This window comes from Condylura cristata, unplaced genomic scaffold (genome assembly GCF_000260355.1).
Source record: "Condylura cristata isolate star-nosed mole 26May11 unplaced genomic scaffold, ConCri1.0 scaffold00002, whole genome shotgun sequence".
NCBI classification, from domain to species: Eukaryota; Metazoa; Chordata; class Mammalia; order Eulipotyphla; family Talpidae; genus Condylura; species Condylura cristata.
The window spans coordinates 7,768,438-7,789,610 of NW_004567103.1; the positions used below are offsets into that span (position 1 = coordinate 7,768,438).

General features: G+C 42.8%; 1 protein-coding gene across 7 annotated transcripts in view; it reads left to right on the top strand.

The window, feature by feature from the left end:
• The window catches only part of DOCK10 (dedicator of cytokinesis 10), a 187,203-nt gene that overhangs the window by 74,376 nt on the left and 91,654 nt on the right, over positions 1-21,173 (top strand). For 6 of the 7 annotated variants that reach the window (XM_012727593.1, XM_012727583.1, XM_012727576.1 and 3 more), the window contains exons 1-2: positions 15,268-15,347; positions 15,598-15,732. In XM_012727593.1, the coding sequence (XP_012583047.1) occupies positions 15,652-15,732 (81 nt within the window). In that variant the 5' untranslated portion in view covers positions 15,268-15,347; positions 15,598-15,651. Of the gene's footprint in view, positions 1-8,153; positions 8,237-14,876; positions 14,950-15,224; positions 15,348-15,597; positions 15,733-21,173 lie in introns of those variants that run through there. The other variant, XM_012727609.1, reaches the window with a different exon arrangement.

A 21,173-nucleotide genomic window follows, 5' to 3' on the forward strand; every position in this document is an offset into this window, starting at 1 on the left:
GATATTATGTTGTGCATTTGTCAGATGAGATATGTCTGATCAAAAAATACAGGGAGTTTCTCTTTTACTTTTTTTCTTTTTAAGATTTATTTATTTGTGCATACAGAACTGGGGTACAGGCCAGAGACTCAGGGGTGGCGAAAGACATCACCAGAGACAGAGTGGGGAGCAGAACAGGCAGATCGATGAAGTACACTGCTGAGGGGAGCAGCGGGCGGGTCAGGAGAGGTCTGCCACACCATGTGATCACCTCCGGGGCAGGCGGGAATCGAACTCATGTGGAAATGGTTTCAGCTTCTTAGTCCTGTGCTTTAACCCGCTGCACCACCAGGGAGGGCCTCTCTTTTACTTTTACAGTTAAAATAATTTTATATGATTTGCATTTAATTTTAAACTGCATGTTATAGACATCGATAATGAAACCATCCTTCTAGACAAAATGCTTTTGTTCTTGTGTACTTTACACAAATTGTTTGACTCCCATATGTAAAATAATATGCAAACAAACTTATCCAGAATAAGTCTTTCAGTAAATTGTTCTGGGTTGAGTTTTCTGGTTTTGCATATAAAATAAATTAAGTAAAAGTAAAAATGAATGCTATTTTCTAATTCAGAACCATTAAACAGCAAATGAATGCCCTTAATACCTTCATTCACTTTAGAGCAGGGGCCAGAAAGGTTCTCAGGGACCGTGTTTCTCAATCTAGAACAACTCTGGTGCAACATCAAGGATACTGAACAATTTAAACTGCTAGAAGGTATTGCAGAAAAATGCAGCTATAAAAGTCTCTCCAGGTTTAAAAGGTCATTATTTTTCTTAATAAAATTAGGGTAAATGAAAGACTGTTTTTTGTGTGTTGCTTTTGTTTTAAAAAATGTTGCTCTCAGTTCACTGGTGTGATGATCTTGCAGGAAGTTATAGGACATTTCATGATGCATGGGCTATTGAAAAAGTTGACACGTCCATAGTCATGTTTATTTGGTCACTTCAAGAATTTTAATAGAAAAATGAAGATAATCAAAATCTGTTGTTTTCCCATATTCAGCTTAGTCTTATTTGTATAGAATGATTTTATTTTTACCATGTCCAGAATAAAATACATCACCCATTTTTTTACATGAATTTTCTTGACACTAAAGATTCATACAGAAGATAATCAAGACAAATTCAAATGCACTCATTTTTTTAGTGGCATTAGGATAAAAATCTAAAAGAAGGCTCTCCCTGGTGGTGCAGCAGATTGAAGCAGAGCACTCCAGAGCTGGCGGTGGCCACTTCAGTGCAAGTTCAATCCCCCACCCTGGGGGTGATGCACATGGCGGACAGACCTCTCCTGACCCGCCTGCTGTGCCCCTCAGCAGTGTACTTCCTCAGTCTGCCTGTTCTGCTCCCCACTTTCTCTCTGGTGAATTATCTCATGGCCCCTCCACCTCTGGCCTGTACCCCAGTTTTGTAAGCATAAATAAATGAAATCTTTTTAAAAAATCAAAATGGAAAATACTGATGAAACATTGAAAACAAAATGATGCCATGCTTCACATTAGTGAGTCTGCAGATTTACCTTCTATTAAAAATTACCCAAGTTCCCCCAAGTTCTCATTTGGCTTCCTCTTCTCCACAAGAAATACCAGCCTATAATGTTTGGTGAAAATACAGAGGTCTAAGTCAGAACCTGAAGGATAAGAAGAGGAAGACTATTTAAGATCTGAGCCTAAAATCTTGATTGCACTTAACTCCAACCCGGCTGTTATGTCTTTCATGAAGGGAAGGATTAGACCATAACAATAACAAGGCTTCTTAGTACCTACCTTACCTGATGAATTATTTGTGAGGAGCTGGCTGAGAAATAAGTTCCCAGGTCAGGTCAGACACAGGTGTGATTTACCAAAGTCTAATCTTATGGTTTGTTTAACTGCCTTGATCAGCACATTTTGAAAAAATAAATCAATATTTGATTCACTTAGAGTCTACAAAAAGAACAACTTAGACTACTCTGTAATTCAATATAAAAGATAGCTTAAAAATATTTTTCGCATGTTTGGCATGTAATATGATCATGTGTTTTTTTATTTCATAGCTAAAAATTTAAAAACAATAACACTGATATTTTTAAAACTCAGACTCAAAATCCATTAAATAAGGTTGTATGATATCTAAAACTGAGTCATATTAGTATTTGCATCATTTATTTTGTCCAAACTCATGAATTTTTAACTTGTCTTCCAAAAGTATACTGTAAGTTTTGAAAGGCAACTTGTTTTTATAGTGCAGAAGTTCATTTCTCCATTTAAAAGGAACATGGAATCCCACCCAACTAAAGAAAAGGTGCTTCAGTGACTTTTGTTCTTTTCCCTGAAAAATTGACCTATTGGCTGGTCATATGTTCTGGTTTGCAGGTTCCACCTTCGCTGGCTGGGAGTATCTCTAATACTTCAGTGTCTCAATGTGGACAATACATTTTCCAGCCAGCCCTTCAATACATTATTTGCCTAAATGTACTTAATTTCATGATGTGGCCTATTCAGCATTGAAACAATGTCATAATTACTTCTAGCCTTAATGAAGAATGCGTGAATATGAAAGATAGCAGTGTAACCAAGGACCAAAATGAACACCTTTTATGGATGAACACCTTTTCTGGCAAGAAATTAATGGTGTCACTAAATAAACCTCTACAGTCAAGAAGAAAAAGAATTTTGTACCTAAAAAGCCATCTATTACCTGTGTATTACTCTGTGGCCAGATCTAATCATCAGCCCTTTTAAAAGATGGACAAATTGCATTGCCAAACCCAAATTGCTATTGGAAGTCTATAACATGATTTGAATTGATTCTGATGATTCTCTAAAAAGGAGAGGAAAGGAGGAAAAAAGAAAATATGTTCTTTACACTATTATTTTAAAGGATAATCTTTTCTAACATATTTCGATTTTTAGAACTTACAAAGTGTCATATTTAGTTATTTCTAAAAGAAAATGGATATAGGAGATGTATGTCACAAATAGGTTGGCCCACTACAGCCAGAAGCCCCCTGTAATAAAACTCCATGCTGGAGTTGACATGTGTCATGCTTCTTTTTACTTTTTACACTCAAACTTATACTTATTTATTTAATTTCTTATATTACTGGTCATTTTTTTATAAAGATTTATTTGTGCATACAGAACTGGGCACAGGCCAGAGGAACAGGGGCGGTGAGAGGATTCTCCAGAGACAAAGCGGGGAGCAGAACAGGCAGACTGACAAAGTACACTGCTGAGGGGAGCAGCGGGCTGGTCAGGAGAGGTCTGCCGCGCCATGTAGGTCACCTCCGGGGTGGGGATCGAACTCATGCTGAAGTGGCTTTAGCTCCTCAGTGCTGCGCCACCAGGGAGCGCCCCTGGTCATTTTTGTACAATATTTGATCTCTCCCTTGTGTGTAGTCCCCACATTTCTCCCACCACCCTACCCGCCATGATCTATCACCACCATCTTCCCCTCCTCCTCCCCTGTTGTGGCCCTCAGATCTATGGTCAGCTTGCAAGCTTTGTCTTTTTCCTGACCCTTTATTCAGTTTCTCTATATTCCACATGTAAGAAAATGCAAAAAGACTTAACTTGAAAGGAAACCTGCACTCAAAATGTTCATTGCATCTTACTCTTTTAAAAGACTCTGTCCAGGGCTCTCCCTGGTGACACAAGAGGTTAAAGCACAGCTCTATGAAGCTCTCAGAAGCCACTGCAGCACGAGTTTGATCCCCAGCTGGGGATCTGACCCATATGACACAGCAGACCTCTCCTGACCCTCCCACTGCTCCCCTCAGCTGTGTATTTCAGTAGCTCTACCTTTTCTATTCCCCACTCTGTCTCTGGTGAATCCTCTCACCTACCACACCTCTGGCCTATGCCCCAGTTCTGTAAGCATAAATAAATAAATCTTAAAAAAAAAAAAAAAAAGACTTTCCATTTCAGTGGAAACTGGAGAACCAGAAGCCCCCGTTTCTAGGTCCATTCTATGAAGCAGGGACACAGACCCCTCGGTTCATAAGCACCACGTTGTCACACCTGTTGAATGATGTACCTCTGGGACACTTTCTAGAGGTTCTGATTCAATGAATCTTAAATTTGAGACCCAGAAACCTGCATTTTACTTGGCAATTCCAAATAATTCAGGGATACAATTCAACTTAGGAAATAGTCTATTCAAGTGGCATAAAAATCTCCTGCAATTTGGCATAGGTTTCTTTTTTTTTTTTTTTTTAGATTTATTTATTTATTCATATAGAGCTGGGGTACAGGCCAGAGATGCAGAGGGTGAAAGGATTCACCAGAGACACAGCAGGGAGCAGAACAGGCAGATGGACGAAGTACACTGTTGAGGGGAGCAGCGGGCAGGTCAGGAGAGGTCTGCCGCGCCATGTGGTCACCTCCGGGGCAGGCGGGAATCGAACTCATGCGGAAGTGGCTTAAGCTTCTTAGTGCAGTGCTTTAACCCGCTGTGCCACCAGGGAGGGTGGCTTAGGTTTCTTATGTCTACACGTACACCAGGCAGAGACGACAGGCAGAAAGCCTAAACAAGCAAGCATAATATGTGAATCAAACACCAGTCAAGTCACTCCTGTTTGAAAAAATGAACGAGCTTGGCAAGCTTTTGCTGGACATTCAGCCTTCACCTTTGAAGTAGGCTGTGGCGCCTCTGCATTGGAGCGGAAAAGGTGGTGTTGTTTTGAAGCAGATATGGCGAGCTAGAGAAGAAAGCAGCGTTGCTGTCTGATTGTAACAAGCACAGCCTGTGACTTTGAATTTGCAACAGGTCATTTCAGCTTAGTTTTTGAACAAAGAGGATTGTAGTCATAATTATAATAGTTCTTAATGATCTTCTTAGAGTGACTGTGTGGGCTGGAACAAAGAATAGAGATTAATTTTCTATGCGTAACATTTCTAAAATGCCATAACTATGTAGGAGAAATGTTTGTGTGTTTGTAAAATGCACTGGTTTTCTCTGAATCAGGGAAATCACAGATTTAGAAGGATTCTTAAGGGTCATCAAGTCCACCCCAATTTCAACTACCCACCACCAGATACTTAAAACTAGTACATCATTTCAGAAGGAATCAATTAAAGCAGAACTTTCTGAAATCAGAGCTAATGTGTTTTTCGAAAACTCTATTTTTACAAGTCAAGAAAACTGAGTTGTTAAAATCAACTATGGTGAATATAAATTATAGATTGAGTCAAACTTCCTGGGGAAGCTGAGGTTTTAAAGCAAAGATTTATTAAGTCCTTACCCTGTACTAGGTGGTCTATGGGAATTATTTTATTTGGTACTAATGAACTTGGTGTTATTTCAGCAGACCAAGAAATGTATATTATTACTTAATGGAAAATCCTACAGCTCATACTAAAATTCAAAGCCAAGTGTCTCTTGATTCCAAAGCTGAAACACTGTATAAGACATCTGAAATATTGTCCGGTTGTGCTTAAAAAAAAAAAAAATGCTGCCTCACTAAGTAATTCCTAAGTTAGTTGATGGCACTTGGGATTCAGACAAGTCCAGTTTGAAATCCTACCTCTGTCAGGAGTGTGGACAAAGACCCGAGCTTTCCATTGTTCCTGTGATCTATAAAGTGATCTCTATAGTCTCACAGAGAGCGTCTTAAGATTACATGTACAGTATAGTATTGGACAAGCCTTTGCCCCTCAGAGAGAGACAAGCCAAGATAAGAAAGTACCTTCAGTGAAGTTTGGGATTCGTTCATCTCAGGCTCCCTTGAGCACACTCTGTGGTGTGAATGTGTGTGATGAACACAACTGGAGACGGTTGTCATGGCTACACACAGGTACATGCCAAGCAAGGAGAGATAATCCCGAGTCAATGACTCTCTGCTCATGGAAACCACCAGATCAAAAGTATAGAGGGTAGCTGTTACTGGACAGGAATTCCTAATCCAGTCTGGTATATGAACTATACAACACCAGAATCTGAATCCAAATAAATAAAATGATATGAGCAAAATCATGCCAGAAGTTGGCCCTAATTCCAGAACAAGAATAAAGCCTGTAATTCCTGGCTCACTGCTGTTCTCTTAATAAGCATTTTTCTATTAAAGAACATGACATTTGTTTAAGTCAATTTTTTTATCAAGAACCTTTCAAATACTTTGAGATGTACATAGTGAATGGGAGGGATCTCAGGGAGTGGTAGGACCAGCAGGAAGAAACATGTTTTCTATCATTTTTTTCCTATAATGACACGAAATGTGAAGTAGCCTTTATTATTCACTCTATTGTCTTCTTTAAGTCTTGCACAAATGGTGCCTTCTCTGAAAACCCACCTGCAGCTGTCTGTATAAACTGGTCCCCTTGCCTTACCTCTTTACAGCCCCTTCCTTCATTTTTGTTTTCTAACTTGCCATCCTCTAACACAGCAGATTGTTTAGTGACAGATTGTTTAGTATTTACAAACTAGTCTTCCAAGGACGTACATTTCAAGAGCGCATGAATTTGGTCTCTTGTTCGTGTATGCATGTCTTAAATATCTAGGTGCTCTGTCACTTAGTACCATCTTGAATAACAGAACCAATGCAGTAATATTTGTAGAATGATTAATGAACCCTTGGTCTCCAAAACTAGGAGAGAGGATTACTAAATTAACGTATGGTATTTTATTCTACTTAAAGTGCTCATAAAATTTAGAAATTAGAGACCAAAATTTCTAGAATATGCCATTATGTGAATAAATGCAATATTCAAACTCAAACAGATAGGAACTAGGTCAAACTGTGTACCAGAAACAAAGATTAATAGGAAATGAAAAAAGGGTATGGTTTCATGTGTTTTGTTTTCCACCTTAAGATACACTTTTTGTGAAACAGCAGTAAAGTGGAGAGAAAAGATAATCAAAGAGAATGAGAACTACAATCTTGAAGTTTCTATCTCCATTTCTTGGGATTCCCTAAGCAGCTAAGCTCTTTGCCCACTTCCCTGGCCACTGATCTAACAGGAAGATGAATCTTTTAGCCAAAGAGCGTATTAGGGCTCACCTTTCCTCCAATTTCCAGTATCAGGTGATAGGCAGAAATAGCAAGTTAGAAATTTAATTTCAGGGAAACTTGTTTTATTCCCATCCCCCTTCACCCATTCCCGCAGCAACAGCCCTCCGGGCCCCCTTTGCTGCCCTATCGCATATCCGTTGTCTTATTGCCGCTTTGTGTTTAGACTACCCCCACCTCAGCAGGCACCATCCTCCCCTCTTTTGGTGCCAGTGCCAGGCCTCGTTTTACCCTCGGTGCCAGTCTATGCGTGGGCTTGTCTCTGAATCAGTAAAGCTGCAGTGCTGAGAAAGTTCAAGGCTAGAGAAAGCCAGATGGCAGAAGATGCATGATCTCACTCCCCTCCCCTTGCCCGTGGCTGCGTCCGGAGCCTGGTACTCAGAGGCCCCCATCACCCTAGTGACGCCAGTGTTTCTTTGATGAAGCCCAACCCCCACCCTGGGAGCGATTTCTCCTAAGGGAGCTCCTTGCCGGCGGCCTCCTGGGTCAGGAAGACTACCCCAGTGTGCACACCCACGCTGCAGGAAGCCATCACGCCTTCTCTTCTTCCAACTCTGTGGGCCATCTCTTAGTCTTGTGTTAGCGATTAAATTCCAGAATCATGGAATTTTCAAGTCAAAAGGAATCTTAAAAGCCATCCATCAATTGTACAAGTGAAGGCCAGAAACTAGACCTTTTGGTGGTGAACATCATGTGCCGTATACATCAGCCCCTCTGTGTGCACGCCACCGTGCTTTGACTTGTAAGACTGGACATTTGAAACCTGTATCATGCGATAAGCCAATGTTTCTTCGATAAAAAAGTAAAAGTAAATATAAAAGTAAATATAAAGGAATGGCTGCTCCTTCCAGAAAGTTTAGACAATACAGATATACAATGAAGAAACGTGGGTGAGCAGGACACCTGGTGTGCGCCAGGCTTTCGTGGAAACCCAGTGAACCCGTCAAGCTGGCTCCCCCAATGTCGGCAGAAGGCGGAAATCAAGATGGCGGACGGGCAAGCCAGCACTTCCTCGCGTGGGGGAGATGAGAACAGTATTCTCAGGGCTTTCACCAGAACAGAGGTTTAGTTTTGTTTTTTAATGGTTGTCTTTTGTCTTTTTTTTTTTTTTTTCTCTTTCAGGCTTGTAAATTTTACAGTTCCCAGTGGTATGTGGTAAACTACAAGTATGAACAGTATTCTGGGGACCTTCGACAGTTACCTGGGTAAGACCCTGTTACGAAAACCCCCTTGTAGCTGCATGTGTTTTCTGCTATACAGGAAGAGGTTCTCCATCTAAGTTTTGCCATTGTTTGTGAATATGCGTATGTGAATCCAAGAATATCTTTTGAAAAAATATTTATTTATTTACTGATGCACAGAAGAACTGGGTGCAGGCCAGAAGTGGGGGGTTCATGAGAAGGGTCACCAGGGAGAGTGGGGAGCAAAACAGGCAGATGGACTGAAATACACTGCGGAGGGGAGCAGTGCCGTGTGGTCTGCTGTGCCGTGTGGGTCAGCCCCCTGGCTGGGGATTGAACTCGGGCAGTAGTGGTAACAGCATTGTGACTTTACCTCCAGGTCACCAGGGAGGCCCTGTCCAGGTATATTTTTTAAAATTATAAATAAAAGCCGTGCTAGACTGTTTTGTTTCACGATGTATTATTTGTATATTCACAAAATTGGGGGTGGGGGGGAGCTATAAGTACACTAACTTTAGTTTAAATTTTTTAATTAATTTCAATTTTTTTAAAGATTTATTTATTTATTCGTACAGAACTGGGGTACAGGCCAGAGATGCGGAGGGTGAGAGGATTCACCAGAGACAGAGTGGGGAGTAGAACAGGCAGATCAACGAAGTGCACTGCTGAGGGGAGCAGCGGGCGAGTTCAGGAGAGGTCTGCTACGCCATGTGGTCACCTCCAGGGCAGGCGGGGATCGAACTCATGCGGAAGTGGCTTTAGCTTCTTAGTGCTGTGCTTAACCTGCTGCGCCACCAGGGAGGGCCCTAATTAATTTCAATTTTTAATTAGAATTTTGTTTTGATGTGATATTGCATTATAACATTAAGTTTGCAGTGCACAGCTTTGAAAATATATATAAGCTGCTCTAGTGCCCACCTGTAACTAGGTTAGTGCCTCTCCTTCTCTTTCTCTCCTTTTCCTGGTAAACCTGTGTGTTAAAGATGAATACATGTGCATACATACTACCTGAAGTTCACACTGAATGTCCAGGTCTATCCTTCACTACACAAATTGAATTTTTGAATAAATTTTAAAGCCCACCAGTTATTATAGCATTCTTTGTGTGCTGTCCTTTCTCTGGCAAACACAAGAGAATGAGAAAAGTACACTTTGGATCAAAGAAATCCTCTGGCAATTTCACATAGACCAATCAGATTTACCACTGTTCATGCTGGGATATCCAAAGTCTTGAAGACAAACCACTTCCATGGAATTGATGCAGACTTAAGAAAAGCAAAAAGCGGGGAATGATTAACACCAGAATTATTTCCCCTGGCTCTTGGTAACATCACACCTTTAGGTGATGGTGACTTTCTTCTGCACCTCCAAGGAGAATTGCACTTGATCAGCCACATGGGGAGAAGCATCTCTATCAGCATGTACCCCACTAAAGAGAAAGCCCCCACAGGCTTGGCCTCCCTGCAGAAGACCCCAGACCTAGGAGGATGCCCACCCCAACACAGCTGCAGGGTGAATAACCATGGGTGAATGAATGGAGCGAACTTTCCCGAAAGTGGTATAGCTGGTATCACACGGGTCCCTCCGGGCATCCCGAACTCCACTGAGGACCAGGCTGTGTCTTACGATTTTAACAGTGAAGCCCATTCCCCACCTCAATGCTGGGCTGGAACTGCCCTCAGTGACCCTCTTGTTAAGCTACAGCAACAGGGTGGTGGACCTCAGGGTCCACCTGGCCTTCATGGAGTAAGAGCCCCCGACCACCAGCCCCAGCAAGCGCACAAGATGAAAAGAAGCGGCCGTTGGCTGCGGGGACCCCCACTTACGCACACAGCTGACCAGTCACAGCTCCATCTCAGACCCCCAGGAGAAGGGACGGCTCAGGGAGTCCTACTTTGTCACATGCCATTGGTGAAGTACACTGTACCCGGAAGTTTGAAAAGTGCTCTTCCTGGTTGGGATTAAAGTTGCTCAAATCTGCTCAAAATCAGAGCTGAGTTGGGATCACCCAACACCGGCTGAGGAAACTAAGATGGTGTGCATAAGAACAGGGAAACACTTAGAACAGCCCTGTCAGTGTTAACACGTCTCTCAAGTGTTAGAGATACGCACGTCATCCTCAGAAAGGAGCTGGGGTGGTGTTCTCCTTGCAGTAGAAAAATGGGGAGATTCTGATTAGGAATATGACATGCTCTGGCTTATGATTTTATAAGATCCCTGGGTCTGTACTATGGCGAATTCAATAGCAGTGGTAAAAGAAAAGAGAGGAAAGGAGGCCATTTCTCTGGAGCTGCCTTACTGTGAAGAGCAAAATTATGTTCCTCCAAAACAGCAAATCATTTTTCAAAACAAGGAACATCTCCTTTTACCAAATCTCTCAATAGGCATTGAGAGCCAGATCCCCTCCCGCACAGCCCAAGCTGTCACTGCCTGCAGGGAAGGTCCCGTCACACCCTGATTCCTCAGGAGTCCGGACTACCTCAGAATGCCTGGGTGTTGGGCGCACAGTCTGTAGAAACAACTAAAAAGCACCTACATCCAGACTTCCTCTTCTGAAAATAGTTCTGAGAAGTGGTTACAAGATGGAGGCTAGGTCCCGGCATTTTGGAGGACAGGATGTGGTTGTCCTATAGAATTGATGTCACCCTGTGTCTACAGTCTACAGGAATCTTCAGTGTCTTTGGCCCTCAGCACTGCATCTCTCTTCATAGCTAGCTATCTCATGTGTGAGTGTGTGTATTTCCTACTAGATATACAATTTTTTTTATGAAGTTTGCTTTTTTCCCCCTCAGGTGTAATCACCATAAAATGCCCACACGTCGCCTGTGAACCATCACCACAGTCCACAGTCCCTGTCCCTTGTGTTCTTCCCTCTCCTATTTTGATGCCTTTCACCCCCTCCCCTGCAGAGTGTCTCTGATTTATTTATCTGTTGATTTTTGTTTTGTCTGGTTATGGTTATTGTTTTCCCCCCCTATGTCTTACTTTGTTTCTCTGTATTCCTTCTGTAAGTGAAACCATCGATACTTTTCTTTTTCCTTCTAAGTTATTTCACTGAGCATGATCCCTTCCCATATTTGTGGTGCCATAAAGCAGAGAAATAAATCAAAGATTTCACATTCACAATGTTCTTCTCCTATTAAGCAGCTCCTGCCAGAGTAGACTTTGGACATCATGCATGCATGGGAATTCTTACAGAGCATTAAAGAAATCAAATGAGCAAAAATGTGAAAGTGACTGAAGTAATGTTGAGAAAGTCCCTTCCTTTAACTAAAGGAAGTGGAAGCTGATTCCGAGAAGGGGAAGCCTAAGAATAAGACTGCCACAAAATTAGGTTTCAATGAACTATATAGATATTCAAAATGAAAAGCAGAAGTGCCAGAATAAAATCCTCTAATATACCCCCTGAAATAATGAACACTCTAACACTGAAGAGAAAATTTTTTTTTCTTTTAATGATGTTCCAAAGCAAAGCACTCTCCACGAAAGACCACACATATTTAGGTCAGTTGTGGAAACATAATTTACTGTGCCTTCTGAGGCTATTAGAAGTGAATTATTTTCATACCTCCTGGATTAAAAGAAGCCTCCTATGTCTGCTACCAATTTAAATCATTCATTTCTTTTTATGGGCTGCTGAGATTGCCAAATAAAAACATGTAATTAGAGAAAAATGAATTTTTAAAAAAAGGTGTGTTTATCTCCTCACTTTTAGTCTTTAAATTTAAAATTGTGTTATTGTTGACTCTTAAAAAGTCCTCTTTTACAAGTGTATTTATAGGAAAACACGAAGAATTATTACAGTGTAGATGTAAAATAGAAAACCTTTACATATGAGGCATAGAAATGAGCACTGAACTTGAGGTTCTCAGGAGATAAAAATGACACAAAAATATATGATGCCACTGTTTTAATTAACCCATAGAGTAAAATATCTGTAATGTACTTAAATTATTTTACCACAGCTGGGTTGGTGTAAGGAAAAAATTTCACAGGGTATGTTTTGTGACTAATGGTCAAATAAAGTGTACCCAGAATTATTTTTAATGCAAGGGCATTTCCTGAGCACCCACAGTGACCCACACTTAGGTAGATGTACAAGTAGCTGTACCCTTTTCGCCACAGCCGGTAGTCTGTCTATCCACCCCCACACCACCCATTTATCCAACTTACTCATTTCAAATTTAGAACTTAGAAAATCAACATACTGTCCCCGGTCTTTCTATACTAAATGCCATTAACTGGAGATCTGGTGCTTGCAGTTATTTTTCTTCTGAGGGAAACTTTATAAGGAAATGCATGAATTGTGACCCTTCCACCGCTTGACCACATGCGACAGCACCCCGTGGAGACCGGGAGCGTCCTCATCATCACCCCCAGAGAGTTTGCCACCACCCCTCCTGCTCAGCCCTCACTCCTGCTCCATGTGCCTGCCAGAGACCTTCCCTGACCTCATTCCAACTTTTCTAGAACCTCTCAATATTGGAGCCCTGCCGTGTGTGCGCTTCCGGTGCAGCCTCTTTAACTGAGCACCGTGTTCGAAGCACACCCGCTCCCCTGTGTTTCAGTACCATCCCTCGGTGTACCATCCCTCGGCGTGGTCCGCTGCTATTTGTTTCATCATGCTGTCCCTTGGCATTTTGAGCAGAATTGTTCATAAAACACTTGAAATCCATAAAACACATGAAACGATGGCCGTGACCTGTCAGGTATAGGCGTTTCCACTACTCAATGGCAAGATTTGTGGAAAAGTCCTCATCAGTATTCAGCCTCATGCAGAGATTCAGCACCTGGTTCTGCTACCTTTTTTGTCTGTTCGAAAGGGTGCCTTCTCCCCTTTGTAAACAGTACTCAGAAATGAGGGCTGGCCCACAGAATATGGCCGCTATGGTGAGTTATGGCTATCAGGAACAAATACTGTAAGGTCATTCTTTCATAAGAAAGAGAAGAGGGCCTCCCTGGTGGTATAAAGGATTACGTCTTAGCACTATCAAGCTATCACCAGCCACTGCAGCACAAGTTCGATCCCCAACCAGGGAGCTGACCCACCACATGGCACAGCAGACCTCTCCTGTCTCCCTATTGCCTTCCCTCAGCTAGGTGTTTCAGTCACTCTTCCTTTCCTGCTCCCCACTCTGTCTCTGATGAATCCTCTCACCCTCCACATCTCTGGCTACACCCCAGTTCTTGTATGCATAAGTAAATAAAACAAAACTTTAAAAAGAAGAAGAGATAAAAGAGGACAGAATAAAGATTTCAGAACAGAATTATGCTTGAGTCAAAGGGAGATTGACAGGAATTGACTGGTATACAGTGAGGGCGTTCCCCTGAGTCAAAGGTGACATTCTGCCCTGGGCAATTCTGTCTTTGCTGCCTCTTCCTCAGTTTACCCCACTCATTCTTTTTTTTTTTTTTAAGATTTATTTATTTGTACATACAGAACTGGGGTACAGGCCAGAGGCTCAGGGGCGGTGAGAGGCTTCACCAGAGACAGACCCACTCATTCTTTTATCTTTCCTTTGGAACATTTCCTTAATACGCCCTGTGTGACACCCCACTAACCCTACCTGCTGTTAAATCAGTCTGCAAATGCACATTGAGCTCCTCCACATGAGAAGAGAAAAAGACCAGGTGGGATGAGGATGTCATGTCGTTAGATCCGACTGTTAAGAAATGTCCTGGGAATGGAGGGCCAAGATATGGCACAACCAGCTTCCATTCAGCCATGAATTGTGGGCTAGAAAGATGGAAAGAAAGTCTGTCTCACTTACGTTTCTGGAGCTAGGTGTCTGTTCGTGCCCCTGCAGGAGAGATGACTGATATTGTAGCACAGAGGCGTGTGTGCATCTATGGAAATGCACAAAGTGAGTGCAAGCACTGAATCACTTTGGTGCAGGCATTTAGGGAGGGCCCAGTTGGGGGGCAGTGTAGCCTCATGGCCAGGGCCCAAGCCCGGTCTCAGAGCGCTGTTCTTCAACGGAACATCCCATCTCCTTGGAATGTCATGTAATGGCAAAGCAGAAATGCATTGCAACATTGCTGGTTCTATTCTACTTCAAAATGTGGAGGAAGAAAATTATAAACCAGCCACTCCCCAAATTGCCCTTCTTGTCTTCATCTGCTTCCAAAAGGATGCTTATGCATCTCTGTAGTAGTTACTGTAGCTGAAAATGGAGATGTAGTCACTGGAGAGAAGATGTAATGGTATAGAGGGAAGGTAATACTTCTGAAGAAAAATGGGACCTCTCCAGACTCCATTATCTTGTAAAAATCTGTCAGCAGGTCATCACAGCAGTTGTTCCTCTGGGAACTGCTGACAATAATAATTAAAAAAAAAAAAGAGGGGTCCCTCCCTGGTGGCTCAGCGGGTTAAAGCACTGCACTAAGAAGCTTAAGCCACTTTTGCATAAGTTTGATTCCCGCCTGCCCCAGAGGAGATCCACATGGCCCGGCAGACCTCTCCTGACCCACCCGCTCCCCTCAGCAGTGTACTTCATCGATCTGCCTGTTCTGCTCCCCACTCTGTCCCGGGTGAATCCTCTCACCCTCCGCATCTCTGGCCTGTACCCCAATTCTGTATGAATAAATAAATAAATCTTTAAAAAAAAAAAAAGATGTCTCAAATGACAAATCAGAATCCTGTTTTGTTGTTTCTTACTATCAGAGCAGAATACAAACCAGAGAAACTGCCTTCACATTCCTTTGAGGTTGACCATGAAGACGCTGATAAGGATGAAGTAAGTCAATGGCTGAAAGTGAAATGTTTCAAACATGAGGACCAGTTCCTGGCTTTCACTAGAGCATCTCACATGCTAACCCTTATTCGCAGAGTTGCAGTAACTTGTTAGGGGGAGGGGGGCGAGCGGGTGCTTTTTGTGCATGTGAATCATGTTTGCTTGGGGAGATGGAAACTGGTGATTGAGAAAGGCAAAGTGAGAGCCGCACAGCTCTGCCGCGTGGGGGCGCTGGCCTCACAGGTGATTGCAGGTTCCCTAACGACTCGTTTGCACAGGATACCACGTCCCACTCGTCCTCCAAGGGTGGAGGGGGAGCAGGAGGCCCAGGCGTTTTCAAGTCTGGCTGGCTCCACAAGGGCGACTTCAACAGCACCGTGAACAATACCGTGACTGTGCGGGTAAGGAGACATCGAGCGCCCTTTGGCCCTGCCGCCTCTCCTGACACCCCATCCTCGGTCACCGCACAGGGGAGGGCCGTTTGCATCGAGCTCATGTTTGGTGTCAAATGTTATTTATGAGAGAGGAGGATGTTCTGCTCTAGAGGAAGGCGCTAGTCGAGTAGCACTCACAGGGCCTTAGGGAAGGTCTCATTTCCATGAGTAATAGCACATGGCAAACTTGAATCACCTTTTGTCTCTTTTCCTCTAGTCTTTCAAAAAGCGCTATTTCCAGCTCACTCAGTTGCCAGATAATTCCTATATCATGAACTTTTACAAAGATGAAAAAATATCCAAAGAACCCAAAGGCTGCATCTTTTTGGATTCCTGTACAGGTGTGGTACAGGTGAGTGGAAATCCCGTTGCTCCCTTGGGTTTGTGAAATAGAAAAGTGTGGCCACCCTATTCTGTCATGTATTCTACAAATGTTTATGGAGTAGATGATGTGAGTAAGAGCTGTCTAGACTCTGGGATTTCAGTGGAGAGCACGGCAGCACAGATCCCTGTTATCACAATAAAGGAAGAAAACAGAATTAAACCAAGAAATAAGTAACCATGATGGACTGAGTGGGTGAAAACTGGAATAAAGAAAATAAACAGAGTTGCAGAAGAAAAAGAAGTGGTGAGGTTAGAATGCACCATCAATGTTCCAGAAGAACAATACTTTTTTTCAAGAAATTATTTGATCTAGAAACTCACCAATGAGCAGGGGTGGCAAGTGCAAAGGCCCTGGGACAGCCAGTGCAATCACCTCTGGTTTATTCAAGAAAAAGAAGAAATGGCCTCCTGGTTATCCACAGCGTAGAGAAGCACTGAGCTAAAGAATTCAATAAGATAATGTGTGATCAAGTAGGTCAAAAAAAATGCATTTCATTGAAGCTGTTTTTGATGTTAGTTAATAATGAAATAGCAAAGTTGCTGCAAACAGGTGCCCAATCCTCCATCCAAGAGGAGGTTCAGATCCTTCAAAAATGGGACTTGAATGTCAGAAACCATGCTTTTAACATGGCACTCAGTCTTCAAATTCATGTCCTTTGCATTAGGTTTGGCATGGCCAAAAGCAGGACAGGACCATAGACCTCATTTGTCCATGTTCTTTCAAAACCTGCATTCCTTCTTTTCTGATAAGATAGTTTACCTTATTTCCTCTTATGTGATATTGAAGCAATCCAGTGTTTTAGCAATCTCACCTCAATTTTACATCAAGATGCTGTTTCAGGCCACACAAGTCGTGCGGTGCAGTTTGGTCTTTTACCTCCAGGCCACAGGCATGCACAGACCTTGCTGGATAGGAGAGATTATTCCATCTTGCATTCACTCCAGGGCCACTAGCATATGGGGATGCAGAGTCGAGTTCTCTGCACTCACTCAGATCCAGCCTATTTCTGGATAGTTCACCTGTTAAAGTCTGGACTTCCTCCAAAAAGTAACAATGCTGAACTGTAAAAGGAAAAAATTAATTAAGCAGTGCTGAGCATGCGGCTAGAAGTGAAAGATAATTGCATTTTAACACAGAAGCCAGCTTTCCATGTGGGAAGGGCAGTAAGGATCCTCACAGGAGGATGGAGATAGTTTTCTGTTCTGGGTCACAAAAGAGATTCTTTGGCTTTGGAAATACAAAGTAACACTCGAATAAGAGGTTCAAGATCAATAGCTCCATTTTATAGACACTGAGCTGAAGAACGTAAATATTTTCTTTTCCTGTCCTACTTCCAAGTCTGGGATAACAATGGGGTCATCAGGTTTTAAGGAGTTTCATCGTAAGCCTTGTTATGCATTAAGTTTGCAGAGATCTGGATAATCTCTCCTTTCTTTTTTCAAGAATCATGTAACTTGTCTGAACACACCCTAGTGATGTCCTCTGACTTCCCACCCTAGTGATAACCTCTTCTCCATCCTCTCAGGCTGTGTTGCTTTGGAAAGCAATGTCAACAGTCTCTGTTGAAGGCAGTATTGCCTAGGAGGACACAATTCTGAGGTCTGTCCAGGTTAGCATTCAAATCCCCATTTACCAAGGCTTTGAGTAAGTTGCTCAGACTTTTTGATCTCAGATGCCTTAAGTAAAAGACTAGAATAAATGTGCCACTACAGGAAAAGGATCTGGGAGACAGCTTGCTTCTTCCCTAGTTCTTCCATTGATTATAAATGTCACAATTTGGAGAGAGAGATATTCCACTGTGGAAAAGCCCTCCTAGAAAATCTGAATGTGCTTTCCTGCTTTATCCAATTCATTCAACAGACTTTCTTAGGGCTTGTAGCATGGAAGAAGTTATGCTTAGGCATTGGGAATTCCCTATTAAGTCACAACCAGGGAGAACATCATCTCATACCTTGTGATTAATCACACAGCATCACAAGAGCTAGAAAGAGAGTATAAATGGCTGGCACTATGGAATATTCTAGAAGTACAGTACAGTAATGAATGATCTTGGGTTGGCAGGAAGACTGTACAAAAAATATGGGTCTATAAGTGGTAGTCCTCAATGTAGATTTTACATATTAAAGCACAGCTGAATAGTTGCACATCATTTTCAAATCAATAGTCTCTTAAATATTTGGGAACATGGATTACATCTTTTTAGAGTTCAGCTCTGCATCCCTTCATTTACATTCCTCTTTACCAAGCACTTCTTACCCTTTTGTAGCAGGAGGCACCTCCAGTTTCTTAAGATCACTTGGGAAGACAGACACCCAACCTGCCTGTCCCCACGTGTCTGGATCCCAGTTCCTATTTGCATACAGCTCTTACGTCAAACTTTTAAGTCCTCACATCTGGAAAGAACATTCTGATTGAGAGAGTGAAAGTTCAGTTGTTGCTCTGGCAAACTGTCAAGTACACAATGTGCCCAGAGAAGAAACACATACACCCAAAAGGACCAAGCAAGTGAAAACTAGGTTGAGTCAGACCTACTTTGTCAAGAATCATGGTCAGTTTCCCTTGAATGGAACAGCACAGCGGAACACGACCCTCTTGGCAAGCCAGGTACCTCGGACACCTTAGAGAGTTCACACTCGTAACAACCTTTATGAGCAAGTCATTTAGGACCCTAGGAGTGGCCTTGGAATCCTGAGCAATAGATTTCAAGGATGAGCTCCAGTCAACAGAAACTCCTATCCATGTTTCTGAGAGACTTTGGGTGATGTTTGTGGCTAGAAATTTCGGGATTTGGTTTTGGGTGTTTTTTGTTTTTTGTTTTTTTAAGATTGATTTATTTACTCATACAGAACTGAGGTACAGGCCAGAGATGTGGAGGGCGAGAGGATTCACCAGAGACAGAGTGGGGAGCAGAACAGGCAGACCGATGAAGTGCACTGCTGAGGGGAGCAGCGGACAGGTCAGGAGATGTCTGCTGCACCATGTGGTCACCTCCAGGGTGGGAATCGAACTCATGGTGAAGTGGCTTAAGCTTCTTAGTGCTGTGCTGTAACCCGCTGCACCACCAGGGAGGGCCAATTTAGGTTGTTTTGTTTTGTTTTGTTTTGTTTTTTTAAATAAATAAATAAGACCTAACAGTATATTTCTTCTTTTTCTGTAATATCAACAGACAGTTTTAGATCTGTTTTATACCTCTTGTATTTCCAATCTGGACTAGAACTCTCAGTTTTGTTGTTTTGGCTTTAACCTGGAATTAAGAGATAATTAAGCCAGTGTTATTCCGTCTTGTTCCTTCAGTCCTGACATTCATTCATCCATTCATTGGCCGAGCCATACATGCATTCAGTGCAGCCTCTGTGCAAGAGAACAAATAGCCGAGTCCTGTCTCCAGCCCTTTATCAATAGAGATAATTGATAACACGTCATGCAGGCTTACATGGTGGTGGTGGGGTGCAGAGCACCTCATTCCTCCTAGGCGCTGAGTCTGCCACCTTGTGGTGGTGACTTCCAAGACAACAGCCTTATGTGCTTAACCAAAGTGTGGAAACCTAGACACCTTCCAAGGCCGTGGAGAAGTGGGGCCAGGTGTGAGGCAATAGGGAGTGGTGTGGACTGAGGAGAACCTGGAGTACACAAACCCGCAGAAACACACTCGGGTTGAGAGGGAAATAAAAGTACCAGCCAAGGAAAACAAACCAAAAAGTCAGGTATGACCTTCTTTCCTCCCATTAGCAAACTGGCTCTAAAGCATCTCACATCCCATGACAATAATAAAACTCCGAATGGCGATTATCATTTGCTCAATCTCATTTATTATTTGACAGCAGTTGCTAGAGCGTACATTGCCATTTATTAAAATAAACCTCCATAAAGTAGTGTGGTTTCAGGCCCTCCCTGGTGGTGCAGAGGGTTAAAGGAGAGCACTGCAAGCTAGCCACAGCCGCTTCAGTGCGAGTTCCATCCCTGCCCCAGAGGTGACCCACATGGAGCAGCAGACCTCCCTTATTTTGCCCACTGCTCCCCTCAGCGGTGTACTTCCTCCATCTGCCTATTCTGCTCCCTACTCTGTCTCTGGTTAAGTCTCTCACTGTCCCTGCACCTCTGGCCTGCACCCCGGTTATGTATACATGAATGAATGAATGAATGAAATCATTTGAAGACTTTAGTATCAAAAACATTATAAAAAAAAAAAATAGGGGCCCTCCCTGGTGGCACAGCAAATTAAAGCACAGCACTGAGAAGCTAAAGCCACTTCTGCATGAGTTCGATCCCCACCCCAGCGGTGACCACATGGTGTGGCAGACCTCTCCTGACCTGCCCACTGCTCCCCTCAGCAGTGTACTTCCTTCATCTGCCTGCTCTACTTCCCACTCTGTCTCTAGTGAAGCCTCTCACTGCTCCTGCACCTCTGGCCTATACCCCCTTCTGTATGCATAAATAAATAAATCTTAAAAAAAAAAAAAAAAGTGTGTGCTTTTCCCAAGTTGCAGAACTAAGAAATGGCAACACAAGAGCTGAGGTGGAGGAATGTCCAAACGTTGAAGGATGCCTGAGGCTTCGATGGCGTACAGATGTGTGCAGCCAAATAATGCGCTGGGCAGAAGAAACTCGACGAAGGCAGGACAGTGAGCAGGATTTATTTCTGCAAAAAATATGTTGAAAATTTTGTTTTATTCAAAGCACTGGGGCAAAACCAAATATGAGTAAGATAAGGCTTCTGTCCTCAAAGAGGGCCCAGCTTGTGGGAGTATGCAGAGAAAAAGACAATCTAGAACAGGCAAATGAAACATGAGGGGCAAATCTCAAAAGGTTCTGTAAGAGCAGAACAGCATCACCACATGATGGTATCGTATATAGATGTTAACATATATTACACTTGCTATACTTCTGCCTGTTTGTTCACAGACACTCAGTATGTTAGAATATAAATTCAAGGAAGGTAAACACTTTCCAGACAGAGACTGCAAAGGGTTGCACATTGGTGGCCTCCAATACCTGATTTGGTGTTGCGTGTTTTCTTTGCAAGGTCTTCTCTTACTCCTGCAAAATTCTGTGAAAGAGGCTGTAACACCAGAAGTACAGTGTTAGATTTTGTGGGCTAACATCCTTGTACATTCAGCCCTCCTTGGTGCTGGTGGCTTTGGGGCCAGACCTACCTCAGGACATTTCCAGGAGCATATTGTACCTCAGAGCAGTGCTACCGCTCATTCAACAATCCAAGCAGCAGGACCCACCAGGCTCCTGCAAGTGGTGAAGCCACGGAGACAGACGTGAGCGTGAGTGAGCAAAGCTATGCATTGACCATGAAGATTACTTGGCATCAGGGAAATGGAGGAGCCTGTGCAGGGCTAAAGAGGGAAGATGATTTCTAGCGATTACCATTTTAATGACAACAATTGCATTTTAACATT